This window comes from Orbicella franksi, chromosome 5 (genome assembly GCF_964199315.1).
Source record: "Orbicella franksi chromosome 5, jaOrbFran1.1, whole genome shotgun sequence".
Taxonomy (NCBI): Eukaryota; Metazoa; Cnidaria; class Anthozoa; order Scleractinia; family Merulinidae; genus Orbicella; species Orbicella franksi.
Genome location: NC_138149.1, coordinates 23,191,808 through 23,218,517, shown reverse-complemented (window position 1 = coordinate 23,218,517; position 26,710 = coordinate 23,191,808). Strand labels below are relative to the sequence as shown.

The following is a 26,710-nucleotide window of genomic DNA, read 5'->3' as shown; positions in this document are numbered from 1 at the left end:
AATCTGACTATCAGATTATAAAAAAAAAGTCTCACTTTTCGGGTGGACACAAGTCAAATAACTTTGATATTTTGTTTTTAATTTTCTTTACGTATTTTTTCAGTTCCAATAAATTTTCATGATTCTTCTAAAGAAGGTTTTTCCACTCCCACGTCAGGAAATTTTAGTTAAGCTTCATGCTTTGTTTATAGAGCTTTGGATGTAAGACTAAACTCTTTTCGTGGTTTTCTCTGGAGCTGAAAAATTGACAAATTTGTATACAGTAAAATCAGTTATTGCATTTATAAGTTACATGCAGTAAAAAAAAAATGTTCTTCTGTTACAACCACTATCTTGGGTAAGGAAGCTAACAGAACTCTGAGATTTCGACTTTGACTGAGATTGCAGCATACAGTGGATACAATCGAATGTTATTCCCTGATTATAATCAGAGGGCATTTTTTAGCCTCTGCCTGTGGTGGGGGCTGGAATTTTGCTGTTATTATTTGAGAAATTTAACCTATTTACCCATCGTAGCCGAAAAACTGGGCTGGGTTTTTTAAGAAAGGTGAGCTGAAGTGTTATCCTAACTAAAATTTACCATATGCGTTTCATTCATCTAGCATTACAAACTTTGATAATTATGTTCTGAAAACATTGTACATGTACTTGGTTTGCGTAAATAAAGGTGGCTAGGATTTGTATTGTTTTTTTGTTTGTTTGTTTGTTTGTTTTTTAACGTTAATGCAGTCCAACTCTCAGAACTTTGAGATTTGTTGATTTTTAATTTCTAATTGACAAGCAATTTGGGTAGCTCAATTAGATTGGTGACCAGTTTTATCAGAACTGTGTTTTACAACGAGACTGTGCTTACAGACATCCGTGTTCTGTCATTCATGCACTGCCCATGCTAAATAATAACAATAACGACAACAATGAAATCTATCACCGATTCCTTTTTATTTTTTTTCTGGATACCAATTTTTCGATCACCATTTCTCAAATAAGAGTCTACAGCTATACATAATCTTCTTTTAAAAGTCAGTAAGTCAAATAATTTTGAAAATTAATAGATTAATTATGTGTTTTTTTAGTGGTATAACATTTTAAGCATTTGTTTAAAGCTATTACAGTCCAAACATCAAGAGTCAAAGAAATTTTTTTTCTTGATAGTCGATACTAAGTCCTTTTTGTGAGCTACCATATTACAATACACCATACACAAAATACCATTATAAAATGTTCGAGTAATTGCGCGCGCTGTGATTGGTCAGTTCGAGTTCATTATAGCTCCATAAAGTATTCTGCTTACGTCACGCGCGTGCATTATAACTCAACATATGCACGCAAGCTACGTCACGAAAATTTTGCCCTGGACAAAATTTGAGAATCAGCTAGTCCGTCCGCCATTATGGCTGAAGAATTTCCACGGTTTCAACTCGGGTTCGAATTCCTGAACACCGAGAAAAGTAGCAGCGTTAAGGAGTCTCAAAATGAGGCACCTGTTCCAAAGAAAAAACGGTTTGCAGAACTGACAGAAGCGGAGAGAAACCGGCTTTTGGTGGAAACGCAAGCAAAGTCTACGAAGAGCTCGACAAATTGGGCAGTAAACGCTTTCAATGGTATGAATTTACGTAAACATGACTACAATCCAATACACATCTCAAACACTAAAACTTAAAACCTGTTTTAATTTAAAAGGCAGAATGACGAAAAAAGCATATTACAATGCTTCCTAAATAATGAGTTATACTGGCTTATCTACATCTTTGTCAACAAAAAGCAACATTTCACTTGTTTATTCAATTAAATGTTTTCTAGCAGCTGTTGCGTATATCATTTAACAGTTAACCACTCGAAATACGCTTGCAACACTTAAAGGCTGAGTTGGAAAAACTGTTTTCTTTTCCTAGAATGGGGTGCACAAAAAGTTCCTGTGCTGCCAAAACCAGAGGAAATGAGCGACGAACAACTTGACAACAGTCTGTCACAGTTTTATACAGAAGCACGAAGCAAAACGGGTGAAGAGTACAGCAAGTCGTCCTTAATTACGTTCAGAAATGCAATAGAGAGGCATTTGAACAACCCACCTTATAACAGAAGTTTGAAGCTAAATTCTTCAACGTTTTCAAATTCCAACCGTATGCTGAACGCCAAAATTAAGAGCCTGAAACAGCAAGGGAAGAAAAATGTGCAGCACAAAGAGGCCATGCCAGTTGACGACTTGCAGAAATTGAAAGCTGGTCCAGTATTAAGCCTTGCAAATCCATGGTCTTTGCTGAGAAACGTGTGGTTCCATGTTGTTCTCTACTGGTGTAGAAGAGGTCGTGAAGGGCAGAGAAATTTGAAGCCGACGAGTTTTGCATTTGAAGTAGACGAGCAAGGCAAGCGCTACGTTACTATGACCCACGACGAGACCACCAAAAACCATCCCGGTGGACTTCGAGACCGATCCAGCTTTGAGAAGACGGCTCGTATGTACGAAACAGAGAGTGAGAACGACGGCTACCGAGCGCTGAGCTTGTATATCTCCAAGCTGAATCCGAAATGCAAAGCTTTATTTCAGCAACCTCGATGCGACTGGAATGAATCCGCCATCACACCCGAAATCTGGTACGAAAACCGCCCGCTTGGTGTCAACACTCTTGGAAACATGATGAAAGAAATAAGTACAAAGGCCAAGCTTTCCAAAGTTTACACAAATCACTGTGTTCGGGCGACAGCGATAACCTTGTGGTCTCAAGCCGGTTTGTCAGTGAACTGGGGAACTGCTTCAGCTTTCGAAGAGTCTTTTTCCTGTAATAATTTCTTTAGAACCGTTCTGACTTTTTTTAGAAAACGTTTGTTTCTTGCCACAAAGGGAACGGTTTTACTTTTCATTCAGCATTTAAGCCAATAAAAGGAAAGCATGTACATGTAAGGAGAATACTTATTTTGATTAATTAAAATTCGCAATCCTTTTCTTGTTTAATATGTCTTTATGTTAATGTGGTGGTTTACATTTTATAAAAGAAATAAAAAAACTTGCCCTTCGTGCATTGTTGAGTTATATAAGCACTTGGGAATTTTTAAGAACACTCGAGAAGTGCGAGAAGCACTCGGCTGCGCCTCGTGCTTCTCTATGCACTTCTCTCGTGTTCTTAAAAATTCCCGCGTGCTTATATAACTCAACAATGCACTCGGGCGCGTTTTTTATTTCTATATTAAACTCTGATTAGTTTTGGGGCTAAAATTGCATGTATAATTCCCATTATCCAAATACAAATTCTCCTGACTGTCCTCTATATTTTTCTTGTATTACAAGAGGTAAGAATTTGGTACCCTATTAAATTATCAAATTTCACTTTGTGGCAATTTTTATGAACCCTCATGCTTTCTCTTGACGTACACTGCATTTATCACTATTGTAAGGACAAGGCTGTCGCTAAGATTAAAGGGGCCAGATAACTATATGCAACTAGTAGGAGGGGAATTGAACAACCAGGAAGTTCTCATGGCTTTATTTTCTTCTCGTTTCATATAGTAGACGGGGGGCATGCTCATAGTAGCCAGGAGAAAGCCTTACTGACAGCCCTGCAAGAAGAAATTTAATGTAAATCACTTGGGAATAGGAGGGTCAAGGTTCTTTAATCTACCACATGCCACTTGTGCATCATGGCTGTCCTTAAGCTAGACTTTGAGTAGTCACTAATTCACTAATTTTAATCTGTTGATTTAATTTGTCAAAACAGACACACTCAAGAACGATGCATTGCTAAGGAGGCAATTTTTGGCTGGACCCTCTCGATGCATCAACTTGTTACTACTCGCAGTCTACATTGTAGAACCAAAACCACTTTAAGTGTTTTAAAAACGTTTAAGTGATTAAGATATGAAAGCCAAATTCATGCTGGTCAGGACATAAATATGTCCAAACATGAGACTAAGCGAGACAAAATCACTTGTCAGCTCTGAACATCCAGATAAAACTAGTCAAACGGTACAATAGGGGGGGGGGGCATACATTTACAAGAGCTGCAGACACTCTAACAATACGATCGACCATTGGAGCCTGGACATGTGGTGGCCCATGAGGATTGCATGCAAGAAAGTCAGTAGGCCTTGTACCTTCTAAAATAGTATAATCATGCCGATGCAATGCGATCATTCATTCTACATTGAAGGGTTATTCCTATGAGAATTTTTATGGTGTTATGGCGCTCGTAAGACGACAAGGTTTGGGCCCTGGCTAGAAGATATGCTTTTCTTTCCATGAATACTTTAAAACAGTCAATGATCTCTGTGACTTTTTTTTTCCCAAATGCATATTGAAAACACATTGGCAAGGTATGCCACAACTGTTCTCGTTCTGGCCAGTAAACAAGAGGAAATAACTTGGCATCCATCAACACTATCCACTGGAAAAGTTGAAAATTTACAGAGTATGTAAATAACATGTAATTAACATGTAAATAATCAAAAAAAGACTGTAGAGATTAATTTACATGATTTTTCCCCTTTTACATGTTTTGGAGGTTTCATGTAAAAAACATGTAAATATTTCAAGTGAAACATGTAAATGATGAAGAAAACACTGTAAATGTTTCAAAGCAAAGGGTTAAGATCATGTAATAACATGTAAACTGTTCCTGCAAATACTGTAAATAGCCTGTAAATTTCTTGTGATTCAACCTGGAAACCCGTAAATAACATGTAAATTTAATACAGGGAGGCTGCCATAATACTGTAATTAACATGTAAATAAAAAGGGGAGGCTGTAAACAACATGTAAATAAAAAAAGGGAGGCTGTAAATAACATGGAAAATGAAAACAGGAGCCTGTAAATAACATGTAAATCAAAAAAGGGAGCCTGTAAATAACATGTAAATCGAAAAAGGGAGCCTGTAAATAACGTGCAAATCGAAAAAGGGAGTCTGTAAATAACATGGAAATCAAAAAAGGAGCCCATAAAGAATTTGTAAATGGAAAAAGGGAGCCTGTAAATAACATGTAACTCGTAAAAGGGAGCCTGTAAGTAACATGTAAATGGAAAAAGGGAGCCTGTAAATAACATGTAAATCGAAAAAGGGAGCCTGTAAATAACATGTAAATCGAAAAAGGGAGCCTGTAAATAACATGTAAATCGAAAATGGGAGCCTGTAAATAACTTGCAAATCGAAAAAGGGAGCCTGTAAATAGCATGTAAATGGAAAAAGAGAGCCTGTAAATAACATGGAAATCAAAAAAAGGAGCCTGTAAATAACATGTAAATCGAAAAAGGGAGCCTGTAAATAACTTGCAAATCGAAAAAGGGAGCCAGTAAATAGCATGTAAATGGAAAAAGAGAGCCTGTAAATAACATGGAAATCAAAAAAGGGAGCCTGTAAATAACATGTAAATCGAAAAAGGGAGCCTGTAAATAACTTGCAAATCGAAAAAGGGAGCCTGTAAATAGCATTTAAATGGAAAAAGAGAGCCTGTAAATAACATGGAAATCAAAAAAGGGAGCCTGTAAATAACATGTAAATTGAAAAGGGGAGCCTGTAAATAACCTGTAAATTGAAAAAGAGAGCCTGCAAATAACATGTAAATCGAAAAAGGGAGCCTGTAAATAACATGTAAATCGAAAAAGGGAGCCTGCAAATAACCTGTAAATTGAAAAAGGGAGCCTGTAAATAACATGTAAATCAAAAAAGGGAGCCTGGAAATAACCTGGAAATGTAAAAAGGGAGCCTGTAAATAACATGTAAATCGAAAAAGGGAGGCAGACACCCTGTACGATAAATAACTTGTAAATAATAACTTGAAGAAAAATGCATGGAATGTACTGTTTTATTGTAATCAAATCTGTTGACCTTAATTATAATAGTAGAAAACATGCAAATTTATACAGAATCAGAAATTCATTGCAATCAGAACAAACTCAGTAAAATTCAAATAGTTTTTATATGCCATGAATAAGGTTTACAATGTACACATTGCAACAAATAAAACATGTTTTCTTTTCTTTCTATCCATAACAAGACGACTTAAATGTTATTTTGGGCATGGCCAAAATATTTTAAAATACCATGACTGAGCTCCTTTAACCGAATTCAAGCACTTTTCAAGAAGACTACTAAAATTCAAGACCTTTTCAAGATTGTGCAAAACCATGTCATATTCACCTCTATTTAATTCATAAATAATAAAATGATTAAGAACTATACTGTTGTCAGCTACAACTAGTGAAAATTTTGCAATTTAGGCATATTACTAAATTAAAATTGTTTGCAAATGGATACCTGTCTTAAATATATACTAAATTCACAAAGTCAAATGTAACATAATGATAATACCTTTGTCATAAAATGAATGAATAAACTGTTTTTTTCTTACTAAGTAATTAATGTAGGATTAAATTAGCCTTAATAATTATTATGAAAAATGTGGGAGGCACGATGGCCTCATAGTTACATGTAGTGCGCTCAACTCCTGATCGAGCGGTCCAGGTTCAAGCCCTAGGTGGGTACATTCTGTTGTGTTGCTGGGCAACACACTTTACTCTCAGTGCCTCTCCACCCAGGTGTATAAGTGGGTACCAGCAAATTTAATGGTGGGGTAACTCTGCAATGGACTGGCATCTCATCCAGGGGGAGTAGAAATAGTCCTAGTCGCTTCCTGCTACAGAAAGCGGGATAAGCTCCAGTCTGTTGGGCCACGTGGCTCATATGCAGACTTTACCTTTACCTTATTATGAAAATTACTGCAATGTAAGTGTGAAATATTGATCAACTTTTTTCATAGAGTGAATTGTTCTTTTGAAATAACAGAAAATAGGGAGAAAAAACATTTACCACAAGATAGAGATTGACATTTTAAATTCATCATACAAACATTCATGCCAAAGGAATACTACATTGCATAACATAAAACAAGGCTTCTGACATGTTTTAGGCTATGTTTACACAGTCACAGTTTCCTTCTTTTTCCAAAACTGTACGGAATCCAAACAGGACAAACATTTTGGACCCCTGACAAAACATTCACTGTAAACAATATTCAAAATTTTACGTTTTCTTTTTGTGATAAAAAAAAACTGTACTGTAAAAAAAAAAAATTCATAGGAACCTGTTGAAATTGAAAGGCCTATCTAGTACCATAGTTCCCATAACACATCATAAGTTAATAAATTATTGTTCTGGTACTACATGTATCTAAACATAGCCTTTGCTGTTTATGATGAAATCTTATAGCTGCTGTATTGAACAATAAGTATCAATCTAGCAATCTATGATCTTCAAATTTAATGCTAATTCACTAACACAGGTACAGCGTAGTGATACTTCAAAGCATTGAAAATAATGTTTAAAGTGGTTGAATTTATGCCAGAAAGTGTTGAAGGTCACCATGTTAGACTGTAATGCACCAGGGGCCCCTTTTGTCGAAGGTCCCAAAAAGTTTTCGCACCCAGAAAGCCATACCAAAATCTGAAATCTTATGCTTACAGAGCTGTTTTATTCGCTTATTCTCAATATGAACAGAGGTTTCCTTCACACAAGAAGTTTCAGGCATACACAGCTCTTAGTTTTTAGACACAGCTCAATTAAAGATGGCTTTGTGGGCCCGAAAAGTTTCCAGGGCCTTCAAGAAATGGACCTTGGACCCCTTATAGAGTCATAGGTACTGTAGACTTCTCAGTGGCTGATTTTTTCCTGATCAAGCATCAATGCCAAGGAGTATGCATGTATTGACCACTCTCAATTTTACTTCATCCTACAAGTAACATAAAACATTTCGTTAAATAAGATAAGTTATGTCTGAGTATGAATCAGCAAATTCTGTGTATGATATCAATCAGCGAATTTTACACTGGAGTTATTATTTTGTTTCTTATCATTCCAATTTATACTGTGACATTTGAAATCGGACTGTAGCCGGTCATGTTGACCGGCCAAAGTAATTTTAGCTCGGTCACGTGTCATTTCTGTCTGGTCAAGATATTTACGAAAAAATCAAGTACACGTAATGTGAGCTAAATTAAACCCACAAATATAGTTTGTTTGTTCCTGTCACTGCTAGACCATTTAAAGATTGGCTTAATATTTTTCTGAACAGATTTAACCCCAGTCACTCAAATGGCATTCCTATCTATCTTGAACGCATGACAAACAGCAAGCGAATGGTCTTTAGCCATTCGAACAGATACATGTATGCATTGGTGTATGTTTTCGTTAGAGGTCATAATAAAAAAGAGATAAAAACTCTCAGATTTACAGTTGGGGATTTGATTGTTTATTCAAGAATGAACAACGTGACCGTCTCAACATGACATGACTGGTCAACATGACCGGCAAGTGAAGTTTTTGGCCGGTCAAGTCACCATTCTGGCCAGACATTGCCCGTTGACCAGCCATTATTTTGAGCCCTGAATATTCACCAATCAAACAGATCTTACATCTACATCTGTAGCTACTGTGTGACAAAAAATTTGCATCTCTGATTGGAAGGCACTGAATGTCAGAGGATGTAGAAGAAGTAAACTCAAAATCTGTGGCAGTAACTATTCAATGTTCACTATCTCCTACATTGTAATATTCATGCACAATAAATCAAACTCCTATCAAACAATGTTTAAATAATAAGTCAAGTTATTTGCAGGCACAATTTGATTGTTTCTTACGTGCACTTATGCTCTACTGGTGGACAAAGGTACAGATGATGTGATAAAAGTTTGTTTTTGTTTCTTTGTTATGTATTACGAAGCAGACAGATTCTATGTTGTCGTGCATCTGTTCAGTAATAGATCACAGAAGACATCAAAATGTGGTAAAAACATCAGTGACACATACCTGAAAAATTCACAGATTCTGTGACACACTCTGGTAATGGCTTATGTGACTATTTTTTGTTTTTACCACATTTTGATGTTATCTGTGATCTACTCAAGGCAGGAAAAAACACAGGTCTGATTTCCTCAGCCAAGTAAATTTTGTTCTTGGGCAAGCGAAAATAGAAGTTCAGTGGCCCAGTGGGTAAGTGAAATTACAATGTAGCCTCAGTAGTCTTGTGAGTCTCACTAAAAATGCCAGCTTGATAAATGATAATTTCCAGTCATTCCATTTCAAAACTTAACACCTAAAGATTAGTTAATTATTAGGTTGAAAGCAAGAATTAGTTTGGAATCTGAGTGCACTTCATTCGCATTTGTCCTCTGATTTCCTTACTGGCCACCACACTGGCAACTAATATTTAAGTGGGGCAAGTGAAAACTGAAATTGACTGGCCCACTGGGCAAGTGACTTACAATTTTTTTTCCTGCCCTGCTACAGATGCATGAACAGATGCATGACACATGAAACCTACATGTATTTGGTAAGAGCCCAATTTCGTACAAGTAAAATGTACAGCTGTGACAGGGCTCTAAAGTGCTGTCTGGTCATCCCAGGGTAAGGCAATGATTGAAATCAATCCATAAATTGATATAAATCAATAAATTGAAATTAATGTAAGTGTTATCAGTGCTATCGATCAATTGAAAGAAATTCATACTCACATGCTAGAAAAGTTTCAAGTTATCAGTTTGATTTTACCAAATTTATCAGTCATTAGAGAATCAATTGAAAGATGGTCTCTCTTTGTTAGTTCACCTAAACTGTAGAAAAATTGTCCCTCAACACAATGTTTGATTGTAACTTGTTCATGTAGATTTCAAAGGCACTACCAAAAACCCCCAAAACATAGTCCCTGATACATGTATGCCAGCAAAATATTCTGTTTATGAGATACAATGTTATGCTTTTATGCAATTGTATTCATGATCTCATATTTCACTTTAAATCTTTTGTTCATTTCTTTCTTATTAAATGTTGCTTAAAAGATAAGCTAGTATCAGCAAAATTGATCATGCTTATTGAAAATTTGATCACAATCAATGACTCATGACGAATCCTTTTATTGATTTCTGATATCATTGACTAATTTCTATTGATTGTTATGAAATAATCGATTGACTATACTGTGTTGTCCAAGACAAGTAGATTTTCCTGCCTGGGCAAGTTACTCTTCCTTTTTTTCAAGTCCTGTGTAGTTTTCACGACAGTTTGAGGTACATGTATACCTCTTTATAAAGTATCTTAGTGTTTTTTTTGTGAAAGAAAATACCACAACATTTAACTTACTACAGTATCAGCACCAGTGGGTGCAATGTCCATGTACAGTTGTGTATAACAGCATATTGTAACTTGCATGTAGGCACAACTGTAGACACTTGAGTAACTTCAGAATACTGACTCTAGCATAAGAGAAATTTCTCTGCTAAAGATGGCACATTACATTTTAGTTTACTAGCATTCACATCAGAGGGCAACATAACCTTACAAGAGCATGCATCAGAAAGAATCATGAGGTGCATATAAGCCAATAACAAATGTCGCATGCTCATGCTCAGTTATCGAGAACAGATAACAACAGATAATAAAGCTCTTTATGTACGGCAGGTAAACATCGCCAAAGTCGATTCCACAAGCAATGTAACTTCTCCTTGATAATGACACATGCACAACCAAAGGCAAAACGAAATGTATACGTATCTTGACGTTACTTTACTCTGCTCGTTCAATTTATGCAAAACTTGCTTACCTGTTGTTTTTGTTGCCTGTAATCGCTATCTTCAACTTCTGGGTAACGGTACACTTTGCCTTGAAACCGTGCACGGTGACGAAGCGAAGGTAGAGTGGATTTTGGCCCGCTAAAACAGAGCTCGAGTTCGATGCAAGTTCCAACGAACTGCCAAACATGGCGGGAGAACCGAGAGAACCTGGTACCTAACATGAAGACGGCTGATTCCTGCTTGTTGGAGATCGGGCACTCACAAGGCTGGTATGCTCTTATAAAGTGACTGGGATAACAGTGATGGCAATGAAAGCACAAAACGGTAGAAATCACCAAAAAAACAAAACAAAACAAAACAAAACAAAAAACAAACAAAAAACAAAGAAACAGTGAACATGCAAGGGCAGACTTAGTTGTATTAATCTTACTTGTAGAATGTGCATGTTTCGGAATATTTAACGCTCTAAATCGATGATATTTCGTTCATTCTCAGCGGTTCAGGGGCACAACTGTGACCTCGAACTTTCGCGATATGAGAAGTTTAATGTTTGTTGTTTTCGGATTGTTAAAAATGTCATTTTGAGTACCGAAAAAAGTCAGCTATCATTTTCGGAAAGGCCATAAGACCTAACGTTTTCGGGAAATGGACAAAAAAGCCCTAATAAGTTCGAGAATACTCAAGCTCCTCTAGAATAACCGAACAGATAAATTTTTTTTGCGCAACCTAAAATTAACCTACAGAACTTTGAAAGTACACCAGATAGCCTAAAACAGCGTTGAAAAGCATTCGAGAGGAAACGGTCGTTGGGTGTCCCTTACGGTTCCCTGCCTAACCTAATTCCGCGTCAGTTCAAACTCGGTCACCAGGGCTCTGTCCGTCTTGAACTCACACAACACGTGACGCTTTCATGGTCCTTCATGAATAAATACGTACGTGTCCCAGAATTAATTTTTCTCTTTTCTAGAGACGTAAGCTTGGGACGCCTGCATGTGCAGTAACAATTCTAGTTTTATTTTGTCGTTGTGGATGCGCAGAAAGTTCACAAGAAGACAACTTAATTAGTGCGGTGTCGCACCCGTGCAACTCCTAGGTTTTACATTTACATTGTTTTTACATGTTTCTTACAGGCTCCCTTTCTTTCATTTACATTGTTTTTACATGTTTTTCACAGGCCCCCTTTTTTCATTTACATGTTTTTTACATGTTTCTTACAGGCCCCCTTTTTTCATTTACATGCTTTTTACATATTTCTTACAGGCCCCCTTTTTTCATTTACATGCTTTTTACATGTTTCTTACAGCCCCCCTTTTTTCATTTACATGCTTTTTACATGTTTCTTACAGGCCCCGTTTTTTCATCTACACGGTTTTTACATGTTTCTTGCAGGCCCCCTTTTTTCATTTACATGGTTTTTACAGGGTTACAAACATAACATTTCCAGACTTTTTACAGCATTCGCTTGAATTATTTACACGTTCCTCACATGGTTTAGCAAAGCAATTTACATGTTTTTTTACAAAGGCAGATACTGTAAAAGTGCGTAAAATATTTTACGGGTTTTTACATGTTCTTCAAATGATCATTGTCGACAAAGACAATGTAAATCACTATTTACAGAACATTTACATGCTGTACTAAAAGGTGTAAATTTCCTGTAATTTTATTTTACAAAACCCTAACATGTAAATTGTAATTTACAAAGAATGTAAATCAAGATTTACATACTGTAAATTAAAATTGACATGTCCATGTAAATTTTCAACTTTTCCAGTGATCCAAGCCGAGAAAACACGAAAGACTGGGGCGATAGATGCAGTGAATCTGTAGTCCAAGTCTTCAAATGGGATATTTAATCTCAGTTTCATCAGCATCAGGAGAAGCGATTCGTGCAGCAGCTTCGAGTTCCTGTCGTTCTATGGCACTCTTTCGACGTGCTTTCGCTCTTTTAGCCCTTTCTTGCGCCACCTTCGAATTCCTCTCTCTATATTCCTTTTTTCAAAGGTTCAATGTTGGAAACCAGTCAGCGTTATGCATGTTCCAACGCTTAGCAGGGCTACCTGAAACAAAGTGACGGCCACAAACCCGCTCACTTTGTAAGACATTCTTGTATTCATTATCACCTCGACTAATCGCCCATCTACCTTTCTCGCCTTGTTGTCGTCAGTTCCTCCATCTGTTCACCTTGATTTTTAATGACAGAGGGAATACGAAAAACTCCTATACCAGCTTTATTGCCGGTTTTGGTTCCACAACCGACTACAATAAATAAAATCATGACTGCGTCTCTTTCCAGCTCTTGCTTTGTTTACATCCGAGGGGCTCCAACATGGCGGATGCCACACGTGGTCAATTTAAGGTCACGTGGGTGAAAACCAAGAATAAAGCTCATTAAGCCAGTTTTTAGAAGTACAATTAGCAAAGGGATTATGGTTGTTATGCAGAGGTCTGGGATAAATGTTGCACAGTTGCGCCCTTCATAGTACTAATGCTACAGCCACATCCAAAGCAAGTATATATTCTGTTCCTGCCAACCTGTGGGTGGTGTTCAATTTGCTAAGTTTTGCCAAACACTCGTCGATGTTGAAAAAATTTTGGAGAAAATGCTTTGAAATCTGTAAATTAGGGGATTATTGTGGTATAGATACTCTGCAGACAAACAAACTATTGTTTTACAGATTATGGATTCTGTGTTAAATTTGTTACATGGGTGCAGTGTGTTTTGAAGTCTTATATGAACCCTCAGTGCGGTGACGGAGTAGAATTTAAACATTAAACGGGGCTTGTAAGTTGAGGTATGATTGGAATTCTATCCGTCACCATGCCTGCAAGCACTCTGGGATAACATGCCCTCCCATCTGAAGCCCTCGCCTTTATTCTGACGGGGATTTTCTCCACTACACGAATGACTAGTGCTTTAAAAACTGGGCTCGCGCAGGCGCAATGCTATCTCATGTAATCTCTCAGTGCTTGGTGACGGATAGACTTTCAATCAACATCAACTTTCAGGTAAGTCTCGTTTAATTTTTAAATTCTATTGTAATGCGAATGATCGAAGTTAACCGTGAAAAGGGCTATTATGTATCCAGGGTGACTGGCCGCGTCACGTAATTCTTTGCATGTTTAGGCGAAATGTATGAGAAACACAGACCAAGGGGGCGTACTTAAAACTATTTCCCCAGAGATTTTTTTTGATTTTCAAACAGCTGGGTGTATGGTTAACCAGTAGAGAGTCTTTTCATAGCATTTAAGTTATAGTCCATGCATAGAAAACTATGGCAAAAGTTTAGCTCCCAGCTTGCTTGATAGCTCAGTTGGTAGAGCACTGCACCGCTATCGCAGAGGTTGTGGCCTCGAATCCCGTTCAGGGCTGAATTTGATTCCAGGCTTGAATTTCACAACTGCTTAAATTGTGTGTAAAACCACGGTGATCAATCATGTCTTCAGTGGTTCTTAGTCCCTCTAAAAAATGGTCAGAATTCCATGTAGGACTCCATGAAACGTCCTGAATATCTATTATCAACCCCGTAACCCTGTAATTAACCCTTAGGTTTAGGGTTAGGGTTAGGGTTAGGTTTAGGGTAGGTTAGGGTCCTACATGGACTGGGGTCATATATGGAATACTAACAAAAAAATATTTTGCGGTTATAGGCACTTTTGAAGCTAGAGAATTGCAATGAGTCAGACTTACTCAGATAAGCATCGTTGACGTCGGGTTTATCTTGTGAAGTCTTGGGACAATCCTTCTGCGGATGAAAAGCCAGAAGACTTATTGGCATTTATTTGTTTGCAAAGTAACTCAAATACAAATTCAGAAACTTAAGGTTATTTCTGAATAAGTCTAAAACCATATGAAAGTGCTCGTTAATTTTCAAAATAAGCTGCTGTTTATTGCTTTTTTCATTATTACTCCCTAGCTAGTTGTTACCAAGAAAAAACTTTTGGTCAATTTGGGTACTTTTCGGCTATGGGTATTGTCGCCGACTCAAACCCACCCAACATCAAATCTCACTGTTAAGGTTGCCTTGCAGTTGCGTGTTGAGTTTATATACGAAACAAGTGGCCCGTTAGGCCGACTCTTATCTAGAGCTTCCATAGCACGAAGCCACTAAAAGTATTTCTAACCCCATACCCTCTGGATGGGATGTTAGTCTATCGCATTATTACTCCCCAGCATTAATTCCCCGCTTCCTTTTTTGTGTGTGTCTTGCGCAAGAACCCAGCACAATGTCCCTGGCCATCGGTCGAACCCGGACGCTCAATCCGGAGTCCAACGCACTAACCATATAGGCCACCGTATGTCAACAAGCTTCCTCAAAAGCTGTGCATTGTTTCTTACGATTCAAAGTGTTCACAAAAGTGATCTGACAAGCTTAAGTGGGGTGTGAACAGTAACCACAAATCAAAAACAAGAATCTGTCCAGATCTCACCTTCTGCTTCATCTACAAAACATTTTCTATCTGAAGCAGATGGCCCAAGCGAAGTAGAATTGCACGATTAAACCAAACTTGATGTAAAAATTACCTGAAGTGATAATACCGGAAAGAGGAACAGAGTACAAAGTGTATTTTCTTGATTGAAAAAATGTATTTGCGGAAATACTCCAGGCTTTTCCACACGTACTGGAAAGTTTTGTTCAAACGAGTCCTCTTCTAAAAATCTGGCAAGAAGGACAAAACCAAGAAAACTGGTTCAATTAATTGCATACCACAAAAGAAATAGTAAATCTACGTTAATCTTTTATTTATTTAGAGCTGGAGGTTCTAAAAATGTTTTATTCACATTATACACATGTTTCTTAAAATCATGCAAATCGGCTATACCACAGTAGCACAACACTTCGAGAGTGTGTCTAACGAAAAACCAGGCAGGAGGTGATACAGCTCAAATCACCGATTTCGCTTAAACTTAGCACAAAATTTGGGTTTGATGGGTGATGATTATGGCAAAATTAGTTGGTAAAAATATTTAATTCCCTTCAAGTTAAGGACACCCAGTGCAAAAACAGCCATTTGACACTAATTCATGCATATTTAATTAGCCATCTTTGGTTGAATATTTCCACATCAAGAAAGGCCATGAGAGAATGAAACCCACTGGATTACGTTCTACAATTATCAGTCTCAAAGAAAAGTAATTCATTTAAACTAGGCAATCTGATTTTGCTCCGTGGCTCCATTTTAAGTAAGATGCATAGTTCGTAGTGCTGTGAACAGCCTTTAAAGTGCCACTATGATCAAATTCTTGATATCCATTTCTTTTTTTTATATTTTCGTAAACAATAGGTCTTTCCTAAATATTTTGCGAAATTTTAATCTATTACGAACATTAGAACTCACGTTTTTTGGACCTTTATTTTCGAGAACTTGTGGCTGCCAGTAATTTTCCTTGTTCCGAATCTTGGTTGAGAATTGGAGTAAATGACGTCATTTTCCCAAAAATATCACACGGGTTAAAATTATAATAAAAATTATTATTATCCAACTGCAGCGAATACCGTCCAAATGACAGTACAAATATACAGCGATATTGTACAGTTATTTGTAAAGTAGAAAACCTGAGTGCACGCAAAACTGTCACACTCTCCCTCTTTTCATTGAGAAATTTATTAACTACCGCATTTGGATAATAAATCTCTTATTAGATGTTTTGGTGTGTAGTATCGCTTTATAAAAAAAAAACTGTTTCATTTAAAATCTCCACCTGAAAAGACACAAGCCCGTTTAAACCTCGAGAGAATTATTTTTTTGCAGTCTAGATCCAGAAAGATGCATAACTACCACTCTCTGTAGATCCTGCGCCAATAAGGATTCCATTTTAATAAAGAAGATGGATTTAATTAAGAAAAGCGTCAACTCTGTGAAAGCTGCCTTGTGTAAAAACGGGAAGAGTTTGCAACGAAACGACAACTTCAGACACGTGTTCACGAAAGTCCTGAAAGTCATTCACTGACTGCTTCTCCGCAGAAGCCGGGTAAAACGGCGGGTCATCTTTGATTCTGCAACTGAGACGGTCCATCTCTCGACTGTTTTTACGGGCTCTCGGCTGTAAAGACAAGGAATGTCATTTCCTACCCATGTCACGCAACATTTAGCTATAGGGCAAATTAGCTCAAATTCTGACTAAAACATTGCTTAAATCTAACTTTCTAAATCAAAACTAATTTCATCGCAGCTTAGAGTTATCCTTGGCCTGATGAAATCAAGAATAAAATTTTTGGCATCTGTTATTTTTTGGTAACAAAAGCTGTTCAAGCAACATGACAAGAGCCTAGTTTTAACAAAGAGACAAGGGCGAAATCTAAAATATTTGATATTACAGAATGAGTTTATCAAAGGTATTTCTATGTTTATGTCATTAACAAAGTCTTTGAATATTGCTTAGGACAGTGGAAGCTCAATGAATGCAAAACTCTTTGCAATATCCCTTAACCCTCGCACGTACAAAGGGGCGGGGGGGGGGTGGATGCCATTCCCCCAATAAGGTATTTTCAAAATTTTGAGAAGACAATTTGCTCTAAGGGGCTGAAACTTTCATTCGCTGCTCATTCATCCTTTGCGGATATTTTGATATGGCAATTGTCAGTCCATCATTTTTTTTTGTGTTTCCATAGCAACCACTAGTTTCATGTAGGTTTGGCCAAAAATCAACTTTTTAGACATAATTCACCATAAACTCACCAATTTGTACATTTCATAAGCTTTCTGGCTTTTCTTTTTTTTAATCAATTTCCATCATTTCTTGACGTTTTAAGAAAAAAGTAAAATCCAAGATGGCGGATCCACGATGGCGGGTCAAATGACGTCATTTGACATTATGACATCACAGCCATTGAATATGGTATAATTTTGTAGAACAAGCTCAGGGATATCTAATTAATGTAAGTTTAGTATGCTGTGCGTTACCAGAACAAAAACCAGAGGGGTACGAGTTAGCTTGTACGTCCAAGGGTTAAATGACAGTACAAAACACCTAAATTCTATTCGTACAATCTAAATATGTGAATGAACGGCCGTGATGTTTGAATTCTAAAACACTGACTAGTTAAATGAGAGTTTTTTTTCGGCCTATCTTGCGTTTTAGATTACTCTTGAAACCCTGCTCAATCATCACAGGTCAAATACTTGATCTTGCAATTGATTATTGTCAACTCTTACTTTACACTCAGCATACAAACTCAGCAATCCTGAGATGTATTCTTTGCCCTCATTCCGAGTTCAAAAAAACCCTTGAAATTTTCATTTTTCTGCATCAGGCATGCAAGTAAATCTTGGTAAACACGTACAGTTGTATATAAACAATACTTCAACTGTAAGATTGAGCTTTAGCTAGCTTTTATGAAAATGCGTTTTTCTTCTGAAAGTTCCTATACTGAATTAACCGCAGATAAAGGTTATGTCTCAAAGATGTTAGCGCAAAACATCGTAAATAATCGCATGTCTGCGAGTAAGAAGATGTGTGAAAAAAAATGCAATTCTGAGGAAAAATTGAGCCACAAGAAGATCTAGTAGCTGAAATTATCTGAAATCTAGGGTCCAAGTGAACACACGTGACAACGTACACAGCATCAGTGCCTTAGGTTTAGCAAGGTTTGGCACAGTTGAACTTTTTTAATTTTTCTAGGCACTCAAGAAGCTTTAGTGGTTCTTGGCTATCGTTTTCTTTTCTGCTCAGTAACCTCCCGTGTATATCCGTAGCTCCATGGCGCTGTGAAATAAGTGATTTGTTTTTCTGGTCACAAGACTGTATTACATATTCTACATGGTGGATGGTAAAGTAGCTGGCAAGTAGCACTGTGTTCGTACTGCAAGCCTGGTCAAGATCTCTTCTGCTTTATCTTAAGACGGACTCAGATCAGCCTGGTGTATGGCTAATCAGCCACTTCTGTACATTACAGACAACATGCTGAAGTACTGGGCTATTTGGTATGCAGCAAGCTACTCTTCTTTGCTGGACATTTTCCTGCCACTCTTGTGTTGCACGGTCTCATCTTACTGCACTCATTCACTACACTTTCGTCCTGTACCCTCACCTTCCAAGAATGTTCTTTTAGGATATGTGTTTACTTTCTCAGAAAAGTGGGTTCCTCTTCGTGATGTTTTCAAACCCATCCCTTTGAGATTTCTCATGTGGATCATGATCACTAAAGGACGTTTGGGATTTCAACCCATCTTATCTTGATGCTGTCTATGCCGTTTCTCTCTCTCTAACTTCATTAGGTGTTTACCCGCATCCATGTGTCTCTGCAGACTGCAAAAGACTGCTATGCTTTCGTGAATCCCTGTGCAAGGTAGGAGGAATACTCTCTTGTAGCGTTGACAACTTGGGAGTCTTCAATAGAGTGCGAGGTCCTAGACCATAGTCAATAGAGGAGAATGGTTATGAAGCCCGCTAAACATCAAAGGAACAAACAAAGATGCCAAGATTTGTGTTGGAAGGTCCACGACCGTCCAAAATCTTTTTTTGCGCTCATGCATTATGCATGAATTACGTAACCAAAACGTTTCTATTGTTCAGTTACTCGGTCAGTAGTATACAACAATTGTGTTTTGTGCACTGCCAAGGCCAAAAAAGAGAACAAAAACATACAACAGAGAACTTTGTTGAGTTTCATAATAATCCCCTTCTATTAACTATGCCTAGACTGAGGCTGTTGGAGCTGGCTGGCTGCAACTCCTGGCTGTAAAAGTAGCAGTGTCTCTTACAGTACATTTAAGGGCTGCTCTATGCATGTCTGTAGGCCCTTGAGGTCTTCCAAATCCAATCCTCATGTGCAGGTGTGAAACGTTTACGAGGGCCCATATCATAAGCCTTCTACACTTTCAAACTTCCGGACTGGAAGCTAAAAAATTTTAGACACAGGATCCCTGACATTGTGTGCTTCAAGGTCTGGGCCGACTCTTGAGTCTTAACAATATTATTGATGTCTGACACCCTGACGCGCCCATAGGATATCACTAGCACTCTTAATGTCATGGCCTTCATTTATGTTACAACACACATGATTGTGTTATTTCTACCCTTGTTATTTTGTGGCTCGGCTTGTTTCCTTTACATCTTAATGTTTTCTTGTTATGTTTTTGTTTTTGTTGTTGTTGTTGTTGTTTGTTTGTTTGTTTGTTTGTTTTTTTGCATTTTTTGTTTTGTTTTGTTTTGTTTTGTTTTGTTTTTTTTTTGTAGTGCGTATTTCATCGGTTTGTTTGGCCGATGTTCAAGATTTTTGGATCCTGCTTTGGATGCTAGTCCATTTAAGATATCATCTCATTTACAGTGAATTTTCACTATCATGATCACTGCCTGTCTTGAATTGTTATCTCCGGCTAACAGAAATTTACTACTCTTGGATCGGATGTTATTGTTCAGTCATCTATGGCTGCTTGTTTTTGATCTCCCACTTCTTTATGCTTGTTTTCCTTTGAATGTTGGTAGTAGTGGGAGACTATACATCAATAAATAATAAGTGTTTCATGCATGTGTATAGTTACACATAATTGTCAACCCACCTGGAGCAGAATCAGCCAACGTGTTTGAAGCAAATGCTGAATTACCCGCTGGTATTTTAAAAGACTATGGGCTTAACTTCGAATTAACTTTGCTATATTTCCCACTAACTAAATTTATCCACTTACACGGTAGTGATCTAACAAGGAAAGCTACAACATGCTGTTGTCTAGGATATCAAATTTAGAATGGAATAGACCAAAACAGAATACATAATGACATAATGCAAGTGACTACTTAGAAAGCTCCATGGTAATCCCAAGTTTTAAGAGCTACTATAAGTGTTCAATGTAGTGCATCTGCTTGTATTTTAAAATGTTGTTACAATTTAGTTATCTCAGTCAAAACATCTCACTATAGATGATCTAGGATACAGCTACATGCTGGATTATTCTGAATTCAGTTGGTCACAGTCATTACGAGTCGACACGAAGAAGTGCTGTGGAGACTGTTTTTGGCAAACTATTCAACAGCCAATGTAGGAAATGTTAATATCGGTACATGATCACTGCGTTGTTGACCACAGGACTTGTAGTAAATAATAAATTTTAAACTGACAGATATTTCAAATAACCTGCGTAGCACTGTTCTGGGTAAAGAGCTCCTTTTAGTTTACACAAGTTACATTGAACCTTAAACTTCAGCAGAGGTGTGATATGAGGACATGCAATGAAGGCACAGGACCATGAGCTATTCATTCATTGCTAATTGACCGTGCCTATCATTCACAATCTTCCAGTTTACTAATTTATAAGTGAACTTAATGTTGGTCGCTGTTTCCAGACTATGGTTTTTGTGCTATTTTGCTGGTTTTTTGTTGTGCTTGTCAGTACTTTGCAAATATTCAGTTTAAAAAGCATACTTTGGAATTGAACTATTATATGCAAGTAAATGTAAGTCAGCTTTTTTTTTCACATCTCCCATCAGCAATTTTAGTTGCAACCACTTTAAACAGCATGAGGTATATTATTTGTCCAAAGCATTTATTTCATGTAACTCAACCAAGCTTCTTTCCATTGAGCCTGATTTCCTATTTACATGGCCTCACATGTATTGAGAACCCAGGAATGGACACTTGGAGCAGATACAAGCACTAGGCGAGGAGAAATCTCAAACTCTCATCAGTTTGAACAATGATATTGCCAGTGGCAATGTCTGAGGCAAAGTCATGTGTAAACCTTTTACTTTAAACGCATTCAACGAAGTTGAAAAGACCAAATCGTGTTATCCCATTGTCTACAAAATAGATCCACACAGTACATATTTAATCTTGGATTTGAAAGTTGAACAAGAATTTGCTGGAAGTGTGACCTGGTACATTGAAGCAAAACATACCCTACTTCTCCCATTAAATTTCTAGTTTTTTAATTCCATTTATTGCAAATTATTTTTGTTATTTTGAAAGAGCCATAGCTCATTAGCAAGCTGTTTATGATTCCTTTTGGTTAATAAGGAAATACAGCGGGCGAAACTCGATTAATCAAGCTTTACACAACTTTTCAAGGACAAAACATTACTTTGATTTCGAATTATTCAACCCTTTTCTTCGTAGGTTTTACTTCTCAGCTCTCTTATCGTCGAACGAAAACAAAATATCTGTCAACAACCATGTTGTTGGCCAGCGATACACTGATACACTTCACACACAAGTCGAGATATCTAAGAAGGAAAGTGCTTAAGGTAGGTTCAATTCCGGCAAGTTAAGATCGAATTCACAGAGGTCAGAAACGGAAATAATTTATCTTTCAACCGTAGAGATTCGACGAACCGCGAAGCTTCGATTCCTAAAATCATCTGGTCAGCACTTAAAATGGTGGCTTTGTAAATCGAGCAGAAGTCATCTACAGCTATTACTTGGCCTGCGGAACATTTCATATGGATGTCACTCCAGATTTCTTCCAGCATCGGATGCGAACGAACCTCCTATAAGTGATATTTCCACATCACCATCAGCGCGTAGAGATGTTTGCCGTTCAGCGATCAGATGAAAATGAGCTCCAGGGAAAATTTCTCTCGGCATGCTTTGCGAGTCGCGTCCAACATCGCCTGAGTATGCTACGGTCTACATCCAACGAATCACATGATGGTCAGTTTCATCCCCAGTCTCCTTTTTTACTCTCGGCAATTCGTGTCTCGTACGGAAAGCTTGGCTTTCCGGAATCGTCGCATGCAGGGCGACGACCATTTAAGCAGATAGGATTTCAACAGAAGCGTATCACGATACATGTATACAGTTCGATCACGTACAGTGAGTTGGATCAACAACAGATCGATTCGCGCTAAAATCGTTTGTTAAATGTTATTGCAGCTAGAAATACGGTCAAATAAGACTCCTCTGCTCCCTGTGTGTAGATACGACTACATGGTGTGCAGTTTGGAAATTACTTTGTGTCTTATTTAAAGATTTATTTGAACAGTCTGAAAAATGAACAAATAGTTGTACGCATTCTTATACGATGGCGATAAAAATAAAATAACAATATGTTTGGTCTCAGTTCATGATTACCTACCTAAGGAGGCTGGGTTCCCCACCACTTTCTCCACATGGAACAAGTGCATCCGAAAGACGAAAGGAAACCTCGTCCCCTTTTCTCAGCGGAAAACGTGATCTTTGCTGTCCACGGCTAACAACCTTTTCTCCTGAAGATACCTCCGTCCATGGTGTATTCTTCGATTGGTATGGGTAACAGCATAGAATCAGTTTCTGCTCAGAGTGTTCTGCAATATCACACAAACAAGCTTGGAATCCTGCAAATTGCTGTGCGGAGACATTTCGGTTGAAAAGCACTGGAACATCGAGCTCTTCAGCTCTTCTGCCGGTGTCAGTCGTCAGTGCCCCAAAGCTAAAACGACATAAGCTTGGTTAATTAACGCTGAGAATTTAAAAGTATGTCATTTCATGACAGGATACACAGATAATAACTTAAGCAAACTGGCAAAATGTCTAATTTGTCATTGGTTGTTATGGTTTAGAAATACTTTTACAGTTGTCACTCGTTTACTGGCAATTACTAAAATACTCGCCACAATTCGGCTCTGCGATTTTGGTTCCGCTGCATTACTACGCTCTTTTTTTGGCGTATGTTACAGCCTATTATACTCGCACGGGTAAACTAAGGAAGAAACCAAAAAGACTTGACATCTGCAATAGTATTTGTAGCGTCACGTGACTCTCGCGTTGTCCCTTCGTGTTTCTTTGCAAGAGTTGTAAAACGATGCCTGTCGAAAGCCGTGAAAACGAAGTGCTGTGTAAAGCTGCGAGGCCGTAAATAAATACGTTCACTGCACGAAATCCAAAATTTACGGATCTTTAACTTTTGCGTAAAGAACCGTAAATATAAGGTCTCTTCTTTACGGACAAGTTCGGTGTTCCCTAAAGATGCGTAAATTCAGAGAACTCGTAAAGACTGTGTAAAGGATATTAAATGTTCGCAAAGGATGGGGATCTAGATGGATATAATTCACCACTTTGTATTTAGAGAAATACTCAAAGAAGTGAAATAATTATGTGTTATCCATCTTCAGTAGAAATACCGCATTATTTTGACCTGTTTCGTTTTACACACTTCACGCGTCTTTAACATTCTTTACGCATCTTTACACATTGTTCTTCACGACCCTTTAAGTTTCTTTACACCGATCGATCTTTACACGCCTTTCTGGAATGCGTAAAGGTATCAAAACCGCATCTTTACGGTTCTTTTTGGAACGGGTTTTAGGTATCAGTGTTGTTACGCATCTTTGCAACGAAACTGTCGTAAGAGAGGATGATCATCGTTTGTTGGGTACAGTTTCTACTGATATCACCGTTCTCAAAAGTTTAAAACCGTGAAGACGTTGTATACCGATTGACGAATCAAGTGGAACCGTAGACTTCAAGCAGTCTCTCTTTTCCTCGAAAATCTGCGGGGAAGAATGGAAAACGAGTAAGCGTCCGAGCGTGACTGTGAGCATGGCGATAGTTGCGTTCTGAGCAAAAGAGAGTAACAATCGGTGGTTTTCCGGAATGGAATGGTAATGGACATTTTTTTTCTGTTAAAACCTGTGTCGAAGTTAACGGGAAGATGGACACAAAATATTTTGAAAGGGCATCAAAATCCAAGAAGCAAAGAGAGGACAAAATCTCACTATCCATGTTAGAATAATGTGTATTTGCTGTTGCCCAGTGCAGATATTTGCCATCAATTAAAGGCTATTCACATCACTACGAAATATGCACCTTACTCAAGATGAAGCCAAGGACAGAAATCAAATTGCCCAGTTGAAATGAATATCTGTGCTTTTAGACTGATGGTTGCACAACATGTTCCAGTGGATTTCATTTTCACATGGCTCTCACATGACTTCAGGGATGCAACTGTATGTACCTACATGTAGCTGTAGATGACACATAACTACATGAAGATGTAAGATACTGGGCTCTTGCCTAATAAAAATTGTCAAATACTTATCAACTTCAAATAAAACTGCCTTGTGAACTAGAATTTCTGAGTGTTAGCAATTTGTCACTTTGCTCGGGGCCTTTAGCACTTTGCAGTTAGCACATTGCTTTGACAAAGGGATGATGCTCAAAATGTCAGCTTGACAACAAGGGTCTGGTAACGGTTCTTGCAAGGTCGGACACGAATGGCTCGATACCCTTTGACAGAACAATAACACAAAGAGATTAACTTTAAGATTTGGTTTGCAGAAATTGTTTAAGCCTAGTTCACACTGGCGACATAACAACATACAGTATCTACATAAGAAGGATTATATGTTTGCAGTATGAAAATCCTGACATACTCTAAAATGTCAAAATAGCAACATAACAGCATGAACATAACAACATAAGAGAAAAAAAATATTTTCCTTGTCTTTATGTCCATGTTCACATCACTGTCATAAGCAAAATGTTATGTCGTTATGTCATTATGTCGCTAGTGTGAACCAGGCCAGGCCCATGATGGGAGTCTGAAAATAAAAGAAATAAATAAATTGTACAGATTCTTTTTGAACGTTTATACCATTTGTAATGAGAGGAATACCTCAGAACTTGCACAGTCTATACATGTTCTCCATAGTTTCTACTGAAATTCTTAAAAAATCATTGTTCCATCTATTTTGCAACCAAAAGTTTTAGGATTTTTGGTTAAAAAGATTTTTGATTAAAGCCTGGTTTTAAAGTTTCAAGTTGTACCGAGGCACTCTTTTTTATACTAATTTTAATAGAAATGTAAATTTTAAGTCATTTTAAATTATCTTTAGTAGCATTTGAATCCTAAGGATATATTTTTAATAATTTTAGATTTTAGTTTTTAGGTATATATTTTATGGCAGGTCCACACCAGCCCTCTGGGTTGCCAGACGCAGACCTGCCTCATCAAAAATATATGTATGTATGTATGTATGTATGTATGTATGTATGTATGTATGTATGTATGTATGTATGTATGTATGTATGTATGTATGTAAGTAAATTGTTCTGCATCAGCAGACAGGTTAGCTATCAACTTCTTGTTCAAAAAGGTCAATCTACTACCCACTGGTAATTTCAGTACATGTAGTGGAATCTTGATTTCTTGAACCCTCATTTTTCAAACCTCCTGATAACTCGAACCAAAAGTTGTTCCCTCTCCTCAGTCGAACAATTTAATTTCTCGAACTATCCGATTTTTCAAACCAGATTTTCGTTCCCCTTGGAGGTTCGAAAAATCCGGATTCCACTGCGCATTGTTATGCATCATGGAGCTGTAATTAAATCAGCGTAGTTCAGCTTGGTTTGTTTGTCTGCCTATAAGACAGTGGACTGCATGTGGGAGGTTTGTAACCGGGCAGTTTACAACTGAAACAAAATATAAAGAACGTGATGCTTAGAATAAACAACATTATTCTGTACATTCAGGCTACTGTTTAGTATTCCTTGATGGAATATTGATCTATCCTATCATGCATGTATATACATGTAATAAGAGTAGAAGACAGTGAACATTGAATATTCACTCCCACAAATTTGGAATTTTCTTTCCTTACATCCTCTCGGTGCCTTCTAATCAGGCATACCTGTGTACAGTTTTTGTCGCACAGCAGCTAGACGTAGAATCTGTTTGATTTGTAACCTTGCTGTCAGTGGTTTGATTTCAAACAGGACACAGCAATGGGAATGTTTGTGAATTAAATCATGAGTACAGTGCAGGGCAGGAAAAAACCCAGGTCTGATTGTCCGCGGTAAGTTTGGTTGTCCAGTGGGCAAGTGAAATTAGTCTCAGTAGGGATAATTTCCAATCAAAAATAACTTCAAAAACGTAAGACTACAAGATGAGCAAAACAATGAGTTGAAAGCATGGATTAATTTAAAATCCAAGCATACTTGACAGTACCTAGTCAATGTTGTAGTTGATAAGGAATGAACATATACATGCCTATGGGCAAGTAAACTCAAATATACTGGCCCACTGGGAAACTGGATTTCATTTTTTTCCTGCCCAGCACAGTGCAGTGTAAAATTCACTAAGTGATATGATACTTTCGTTAGTAAACTTGAATTGAGGTTTGTGAATTTATGCACAAACTTAAGTAACCCTTTTTTATGTTAATTCTATTTTAAGGAAAACGACCAATTTTTTAAGTTTATAAGACATGTTTCGACAGAACTTCTGCCATCTTCAGTTGAATGATT

At 37.5% G+C, this 26,710-nt stretch overlaps 1 protein-coding gene and 1 long non-coding RNA gene across 2 annotated transcripts in view; both read right to left on the bottom strand.

Annotated features, from left to right (window-relative positions):
- Nucleotides 1-5,519: 5,519 nt before the first annotated feature.
- Nucleotides 5,520-11,656, bottom strand: LOC145487274 (uncharacterized). Its single transcript, XR_014049384.1, has 2 exons — nt 10,580-11,656; nt 5,520-7,714 (listed from the first exon to the last, which is right to left on the bottom strand). It is a non-coding gene; the product is annotated as an uncharacterized LOC145487274 (long non-coding RNA).
- Nucleotides 11,657-13,914: 2,258 nt separating this feature from the next.
- LOC145486866 (uncharacterized) overlaps nt 13,915-26,710 on the bottom strand; it is a 52,978-nt gene continuing 40,182 nt past the window's right edge. The window contains exons 4-7 of the mRNA XM_081465581.1: nt 22,563-22,895; nt 15,076-15,211; nt 14,242-14,296; nt 13,915-14,012 (exon numbers count right to left, since the gene is read on the bottom strand). Of these exons, the coding sequence (XP_081321707.1) occupies nt 13,915-14,012; nt 14,242-14,296; nt 15,076-15,211; nt 22,563-22,895 (622 nt within the window). The remainder of the gene's footprint in view (nt 14,013-14,241; nt 14,297-15,075; nt 15,212-22,562; nt 22,896-26,710) is intronic.